The 8746-nt window shown below is 41.0% G+C and overlaps 1 protein-coding gene, 1 long non-coding RNA gene and 1 other non-coding gene across 6 annotated transcripts in view; 1 reads left to right on the top strand and 2 right to left on the bottom strand.

Annotated features, from left to right (window-relative positions):
* The first annotated feature begins 727 nt into the window (after window positions 1–727).
* Window positions 728–3464, top strand: LOC125499799. The gene is made up of 2 exons (XR_007276793.1): window positions 728–1754; window positions 1821–3464. It is a non-coding gene; the product is annotated as an uncharacterized LOC125499799 (long non-coding RNA).
* On the bottom strand, window positions 746–888 carry LOC112694963. Its single transcript, XR_003150274.2, has one exon. It is a non-coding gene; the product is annotated as a U1 spliceosomal RNA (small nuclear RNA).
* The window catches only part of LOC105691482 (ATP-binding cassette sub-family G member 4), a 42426-nt gene continuing 35827 nt past the window's right edge, over window positions 2148–8746 (bottom strand). For all 4 annotated transcript variants that reach the window (XM_012409976.3, XM_012409974.3, XM_020855523.2 and 1 more), the window contains exons 5-12: window positions 7791–7936; window positions 6113–6351; window positions 5505–5792; window positions 5267–5427; window positions 4676–4844; window positions 4485–4585; window positions 4004–4345; window positions 2148–3839 (exon numbers count right to left, since the gene is read on the bottom strand). In XM_012409976.3, coding sequence (XP_012265399.2) covers window positions 3681–3839; window positions 4004–4345; window positions 4485–4585; window positions 4676–4844; window positions 5267–5427; window positions 5505–5792; window positions 6113–6351; window positions 7791–7936 — 1605 coding nt within the window. In that variant the 3' untranslated portion in view covers window positions 2148–3680. The remainder of the gene's footprint in view (window positions 3840–4003; window positions 4346–4484; window positions 4586–4675; window positions 4845–5266; window positions 5428–5504; window positions 5793–6112; window positions 6352–7790; window positions 7937–8746) is intronic.

Here is an 8746-nt window from a genome sequence, read left to right as displayed (position 1 = left end):
TGGTAAAAAATACAAGTTATCCGTTGCAAGTGCACGTACGTGGCGCACTGCGTGCCGCATGTTTGGTATTACGAGAACGAGAAAAAAAATTTATTTACAATCATTACATTTGCAGAAATCACTCCGAGTAAATAAGTTTCCGCCGTATGAGAAGTTATATTGTGGCCTCTGGATTCCTTTGCATTTTCGCTCTACGCTATCGTATATATACTGGATTATGACGCAGCGCACCAGACTGCACGTACCGCCGGGACCAGTATTTTCCTCCGGGAAAAATCGTCGTATTAAATTGCAGTTGTTTTTCCTCGTAACTGAAACCCTTGCACGACCATCGATGTCGTTGCGGCCGAATTTTCGCGAGCCAATTAGAATTCGCGACCGCGGATTCGCTACGAAATGAACTCGTACGTTTCTGATCGTCATTGTGTTCTACATGTACAGAGACAGATGATATTCATCACTCTCCGCAGAGCTTCTCACGAGACAAAGTGCATGCGAAATGATTCATCGATCGAGCTCCACTCTGGTTATCCGGGGGGAGTTGAGTCGGCGTTAGTAAGTCACGGACAATAATTATCGTCAACAGATAGCGAGACTTTGGCCTTGTCCATTTTTACACCTCGCGAGTTATAAGGGCGGCAGATAACGAGTATGGGTAGATCACGCCTCGAAGAATTCAGAATTTTCGAATTTGCTGAATTCAAACTATTGGAGCAAATACCGCTCATAGGTTTTTCATTATTCTTTCGGTACAGCGCGAACGCAGTCCCGACCAACAAGAATATTACGCACAATAGATGTTCCCATATTAGGCGTACTCGCGAGGCCCAGCTCCACCGAAGTGCGAGGGAGAGACCTAGCTTGTAGGATCTGCGGCCAGGCAAGTACAATCTGCTCACATTTTACAGCGATCCCATTGATGGCATGACCGACCTTGTCCACGGGAAATTTATCATCCGATTGGGAAAAATAGTTCTAAAGGGTAGCAAGATAGCACATCGTCCAACGAATCGGAAGAGTATTGATAACCCTACTGGAGTGTATACTGCAAGATAGCTGATAACTTGGGCAATTTATTGGGTTTTGCATGAAACTTCATACTGTCATGCTCAGGTTCAAATTACACCAACTTTGCGAAAGAAACTTGGAAGATTGCCTGTTTAATATTAGCAGAATTTTCATCGTGTTTTCAAACAGTTTGAAAACAATGTAGATGTGTGCGTAAAATTTACGATTATATTCATACATTTTCTGCTTGACGGTGAAATGTTTGAAGATCGTACTCGCCCATTCTTTGTCGAATGACATTCCGTGGCGCGTAGCTGGCTTTTTTTACTTTCCATTTGCCACGCATCGAATCAGTTGTCTCAGTTTTTGTTCGCTTTCTGATCATCGTTACAAAATGTGGCGCTTGCGGAGGAATCGATCGCAAGCTTCTGGACACCGAATGGGTAAAACGACCGTGAATATGGAATATTCAACCACGACGGTACGAGTGATATTCAATTGCGGCGTAATAGAAACGGACATGTGACCTCGATGCAAAACGATGTAACGAAGAATCACGGAACACGCGTTGCTCTAGAAGACGCAGAACACAAAATGCATGAGCCGTGATATCTTCGCTCAAGCTCGTGCATGACGGTATATTCATCTTTTTATCCCAGTAGACTTTAGAACACCGGGAACGTTTGAGATATCGTCGACGGTGTACGTAGCGGTTGAAGAAGTCTGCATCGGTCATACGGCAATCGGTTCGCATCGCATGAATATTGAATTAACCAAGTCCGAACTTCGAATAATTATGGTATCGTGTGTAGGTAGAGCAAGGGTCACTGTTGATACGCTGACGCGAATCGATGCAAATTCTCGAAATCTGAATCATGATCAATTGCTATTCCGGTCGTATTCCGGCGTGCACAGGCCAGCTGTACATTCGAACCTGTCGAGTGAATTGGATCAACAAGCCGGTCAAGAATCCGGAATTTGCCGATGTTGGCTGATTCGATAAATTTATTATCGTCGTCTCCGGCGATGATTTTAGTTGCCGAACAACTGCGACTAGCCCAGCGTTTGTATCGGAAAAATGCGGGAATGGACGAAATAAGGGTGGGAAAAAAATGAATTCAAAGGAATAACGAACCGAATTTTGTTTGTAACAAATAAATGTATTATAAAATTTAATAATAAGATATTACGCCAATTTAGCATACACAAATAATGGTAGGTAAATAGGTAGGTACATATACATAAATGTTGACAGTATACAAAACGTGTATAATTTATTTATAGGTTTAATTGTAAGGTGCGTTGCTATGTGAATTTGTTCGGACAAATCATGTACGCGTATCCACTTGTCCGTAGAGTTAATCATGGAAACACTTCACATACCTACAATGTTTCTCTTCTTTTCCCGTTCAAATTACGTTAGAGATTATTGTTTGTAATCGAAATCTAATTCATTCAAACTTTGAAATATACTACACGTTTGTTAAATCGCCGATTCGATGAGTTTTGTGTGACTTATCGATCATCTCTGATCTTACTACGGTTAATTAATTTACAAATTGATTCGAATTCATACGAATTATTAATATTTGGTCATTAAAGTTAATTGATCTGGCAAGATAATTTTATAAGATACTCAGTTTCTGTGAGCATCTCGACGATACTTAGATTAATTTGTTATGTCTCGGAAATAGCTGATTGGTCTAATTACATTTCGCGTTACACGTATTATTCATTTTTATTAAGTGTCACTTCAATTTCACACTCACAGCCGTTGGCGGATAGTAGCGTTGTCCGAAATTTTTATATCAAAAATTACAAAATTTGGATGGCAAATGTTTTCTTCACTTCTACCTCAATTCCATTTAATTTATATTTCATTTTAAGGCCTCTGTTTCGCGCGTTACGCTACTTACTACAAATTTTTCGATGCTAGGTGTAGCGGGTACATTTCCTTTCCGCGTAATACTAAATCCAAAATTCGTTTTTGCGTCATTGGTACGAAATTTTTCAAAATGTAAGACGTTTATCGGAATATTTTCAGTTTTATTACGTATTATATGTCACTCTAGAAGTGTTTTGATCTGTTTATCGGTGAACCGATCGATTATTGTTTTTCCACACGCTGCGTAACAGTGGTATTTGATAGTCAGATACTTAAAAACGCTGACTAAGAAATAGCAGAATAGACAGTGTGAGAAGTCTGCGACAACAAACGCCAAGTAAAAGTGACGTCGAAATAACATTTCTTTTATGCGATCGATGCACGCACACGTGCCTCTGCGTATAAACAAAAGGCTAATGAATAACAAGAAGAGGAAAATTAATGAAATAAAATATACCCTGAATAGCGAATGCGTTACGGAAGTTATTGTCGATATAACTTCAGTGTCAAGATAAATAAATTATGTTAGTGTTTTTTTTTCTTTTTGTTCTTATCTCTATCTTTACATAAGCTGCTATGCTACGGATCAAAATGGAAACCGATAACAATAGAGTAGACGCTTTCTCACTTAGATTATTATTGCAGAATCAGCTCTAAGGATGGGCTGTTTTACCATTTTTTTTTCATCTCGTCAGCATCTGAGAGAACAAATAATTATTGTTAACTTTCAAAAAGTTTACCGTCTATTTTTCTCGGTTGATGGCTTTCACACATGCCAAACTTCTATCTATCGGGCGGTTTTCAACTTCCAACGTAAGAATACAAAGGCAGCGATACGCAGAAGAACGAATATCAACAGCAAGGCAAGAATATCGAGCGTAAAATCAGCGTCGAGCATATCTAATTCTTCCAAGGTCGTTTTCGGGTGTTTGAAGTGACAATGTTGCTGAAACAAACAAAATTTTTCGAATACATTTTATGATCTTCGTAGGTCCTTCACCAATGACGAAGAGCTCTAGTTATATCGTATCCGTTCGTAGTTAATTCACCGGAAAACATTGAAATGTTTTCGACACGTTGAAAAATAAATATTAAAATTCTCATACTCACAATTGAACACGCTAGTTTCTGTCGAGCGAAGGAATAAGTTGCCAGAGCTGTGCCCTCAAAACCGTAGCGGATATAACTGAGATACGTGATCCATCTCAGGTAAACTGGAATTGCATCAAAGCTGACAAAAAATCCAGAAAATAGAAGGAACGGCACCGACATCACGGGTGCCAAAAATACTCCATTTTGGACATTCATTGCAGCCCCAACTACGAGACCAACCGATTGGGCGACAAATGAGATCAGTAGGCACGTACCGAGGAACATACTGAACCTCATTACTTCTGCTGGTTGACTCGTTAGAAAGTATACGATGCTAACATACGTCACGCAGAATACAGTCTGAAAAAAGAGGACACAATTTTCTTTGTTCAACCCTACAATAACAAAGAGAAGTTCACTCGGAAATCGCAAAACTCGTAATTTTCCTTCCGCCCAATACATGCAGAATAAAATATTACAATTTTTGATTTTATCTCACCTGGAAGGGTAAGTCGGAGACCGTGATTGCCAGATAGTATGACTTCAAGGAGTACCACCTGTTGAAATTTTCTTTCAGCAGGACAGGCATTTCGAGGGGAACTGGAAAAAGTTCGATTATGGTTCAGTTATTCTCTCAAAATTTCAATTGAGTAGTCTTTGCCTGACGACTTCTGTTGTATATATACATACATGATAAAATGGTGATCGTCATCGAGGTATACATGAGGAACAACATGTTGAAAAAGAGGAAACCAAGATTACTGAGTACTTTTGCACCATCGTTGCCAATGTCCCAGTACAACGCACCAATTAAAAATCCTACCAATATATGAGCGAAAAGCCGAAGGTACATCAGAGTCTGAAACGGAGTAATCGGATTCCGTTAATTTGTGTTTCGTGCTAAATGGTGGATAGGCTTTCGACTCGCGATAATTGGGTGAGTGAACGGAAAGAAAATCTCATCGTCTTCGCTCAGCTGATTGTGAGACGGATGAGATGTCAGCATAAGGGATCGGGAAAATTGGGCGAAAAAAGAACCTAACAAGAGTTTTTTGCGGATAATCATCACTCGTTGTTACCGAAGAATTATATCGGCTTTCCGTTCATTTCAGTTGATAAATCGTCTTGCAATTTCTTTTCAACATGAGAAGGCAAATGAAATAAAACAAGAGTAACGTATACTGATTTTTCTGTTTTCTTTCCGAAATATCGCGCTATTACAATGAACGACTATCACCGCATAAAAAACAGTGCAGATTAAAATGAACTGTGGTTACTCACCCAGTCTCTTCTGCTGAACAGCAACGTTCTCTTCAGTATTATCCAGAATTGTGTCAGCTCTGAGGTCGGATATCTTCCGGGGGTAACGATGAGCGTTTCGTCAAGTAGAGCGGTGGTGACGTTTTCTTTTTTCTCAAGGGTGACGGGTATTGATACTTCGTCTGGATGGAAACAATGCGATATGACAAAACAAGTTCTCTAAATAGACATACGATTTTTACCGGAGTCGCTTACTCACTTTGTTTGGTGATGTCGTTGGTCGCGTACCCTGGTATGACGTATCCAACGGTACCGTTGTTTTTGGCATCCCTAAATTTTTCCTCCGCGTTATTTGCGTCATTTTTATCCCTGACATCGACGCTGTTTTTTTTCTCAACGTTGTCTTTAGGGATTCCTCCGTTGTTCAGGGTTCCCGGTTTTCCCACTGGGAATTGGTGTCCGGCTCTTATATCTCGTTTTCCATTATCTATTGCGTTCACCAAATTTCTGATATTGTCTCCATATTCTCCACACGAAACCTCGATAACTGTAGAAAATTTGTTTTTTACTACACCGTACACCACATCTACCGGAATATGTACATGAAAAATTATTTCTCGAGCCTTTCAAGAAATTCTACAGCCGGAAATTGGCACGGGGTTCAAATGCAAATAATCGAAAGGTCAATGTGGAATCGAAGGAGGTTTCAAAGGCCGTGCGTGTTCATTTATAACGATCGTCTATCGGACACCAGGTTTGAATATAATCGCGCCGTTGAAAATCGAGGAATCACGGACCGCGTTTACCGTTCGAATATTCTCCTTTGCAAAACAACTCGAGAGCGAATTTTATTTCAATCAAACTTACTGAACGAGGCTGGGTTGTGATAGCTCGGACAATTGAGCCCGAGAGTTCCTAGAAATGGAACGAGCTGCGAGGTTGATCCTTGGTAGACGCATTGTCCTTCGGCAAGGGTGTAGAGTGCGTCGAACATTTCGAATAAACGAGCACTGGGCTGATGAATCGTGCAAATAATTGTTCTACCACCTCTCGCAAGTGTCTTCAGTAATGAGATGCATTGAAAGCAAGAGGAAGAGTCGAGTCCACTATAAATTTGTGAATAAAAAGTCAAAATCAATATCAACATTGAGAAATAGCGGGATCGAAAATATTTCAAGAGCTCGCTCCCAAGCCACGACTCCTGTTCATTCGCTTATTATTTTTATTCCCTAAATTTTTGTACAATTTTTTATGGAAACGACCAAATTTTCAAAACTTAGCGAAACGCTCGCGTATGTTTTCGCGGCAAAATCGTTCGATAGCCCATACATTCCATTCGAAGTCTGTGGATGAACCAAAAAATAAAAAAAAAAAAAAATGATCGAGAACATAGTTTTTTGGCGATTATTGTTTTTTGTATTTTTGTTCTTTCGATATTACAGCGATACCGTAAGAGCTCGTTTGATTTTTACTGGGCGTCGGTTCGAGATAAGCAGCACATACAGTATTTTCATCAATTATTCAAGGATTGGTCGATCGTTGATGACCGGTTGGAACGTTCTTAATATTTTTCTTTTTTTGTTCATCTCGCCGTCGCAAGATTTTAATCGCCGATTTATATCTGGAGATGCCATTAAAATGTACGTACCGGCATGACGCGCTCCGTGCAAACAAGTATTTTATGCGGTAGAGTACTTATACATAATGATTATAGGTGAGGACGTTGAATATTGATGATAGTGAATATGAACGATGACGGCGCGAATAATTTTACGGATACGAAATTTTTTTGTTAAAATATAACAAAGGTCTATTCTCACTGTCAGGTTGAAGTGAATTATGTAACGCAAGAGAGGCGAGGATACCTATTCGCGAGAAAATCAAGGGAACGACAAATAAAGTGTAGGTACGTACGTGCGGTAAGGCGTACCGCAGGTACTTTTTGGCCTTGAGGGACGTTAGGTCGCGGACCAGGCTTCCAACCCCAAGTCAAAGAGAAAATAAAACCGCCTCGCCAACCTTGATGGTGGTCGGAATAAAAGAGAAACCTGTCTGACTTCTCCCCCTTGTAAGGAGGAGGGGAATATGTCTGGCTAAGAGCTGGAAGCCGCGTTGTGCGGTGATAAAAGTACCGACAATTTTATAAAACCAATCCCGAATCGGTACGCCAAAAGCGGAGAGAGTCAACGATTTTACAAGTATATCGTACAGAATTTACATTATTTTCAATCCACGTCCGAGCATAACGCACGCGTACGTCCACGTTGTTTGTCCCGAGTCTCACGTATACTAAAATTAGCGTATAAAAACCGCAAATGAATATTTCCATATACGACACAAAGAAATTTACAAATCGTACATCCCGGATAGAAAAGTATCCGACGAAATTCCGGATGACGAAAGAAATCAGGCGACGCCCCAAGAGATGAAGAAAATGGCAAGTTTTTTAGTTATCAATGATCCCCCATCGACCGGCTGTTGCATCGATTGAGTCATTAGATAACAAGCCGCAATAAATTCAGATAAATTGTGTGCAGTGTCTCACCTGGTAGGTTCGTCGAAAAACATAATCGGTGGGTTATTGACCAGTTCGAGTGCAATGGAAAGTCTTTTTTTCTGACCACCGCTCAAGTTCGAGGTCATGGTACGTCGGTGTTCCGCAAGGCCCAGTGTCTCCAAAATTTCTTGTATCTGAAAACGAAATGATAAATCACCTCAACATGCGAATGGCAGGCGCAGCGGCGGTGATTCTCAGAAGTCATGATTCACATATATTTGGTGCACGCGTCGTGATATACGAGGAGTACGCGAAGAAGTAACGTCTCGATTTCGATCATTGGATATGACAAAAAGAGCTCATACGCCACGCGGACCTTTCCAAAAACTGCGTAGAGATGTATGACCAGATGGGAAAGACGTGCATCGTTTCGATCGCAAAGCGACGCGCGTCATCGCATTATGCAATTACTCACGTCGGCGGAATAGATTGAATTGCGAGTGGGAAAGAGTGAAAAAGAAAACAATCCGACCCAGTTGCGGGGCAACAGGATGACTAATTGCAAGAATGCTCTTGTTATATGTATTGTAACGTGGTGCGCCCAATCCTTTAAAGATAGGAAGAAAAAGATACGTAGAAGCATAGATATTAGAAGTAAGCGACACGAATACCGATCCACGGAAGTGTGTAGGTCAGTATACGTGAAGCGCGCTAGCAATTGTTTCAATTTCGCGATCGCCGGGAGTACCTCAGAAGGCCCCGAGCAAACCAGATGAGTTGAATACGTGACTCCTAGAGGGACACGAACGAATAGTGGCCTCTCGTGGGAACAACAGGATGAAGGGGATATATAATCCGCCGAATTCCTCACTCAACCAGGATCACCATATCCCTTGTACCTGATCGCCTAGCGAAGTTGCTGGCATCGCGGAGTGGCTTCGGTCCCTTTGCCTGTCCAGATCTTCAATAGGTTTTCTCTTAAAGAAGTCTTCTTTTGCCCGGTA

This window comes from Athalia rosae, chromosome 2 (genome assembly GCF_917208135.1).
Source record: "Athalia rosae chromosome 2, iyAthRosa1.1, whole genome shotgun sequence".
Lineage (NCBI taxonomy): Eukaryota > Metazoa > Arthropoda > Insecta > Hymenoptera > Athaliidae > Athalia > Athalia rosae.
This window is presented reverse-complemented; position numbering and strand designations above follow the sequence as displayed.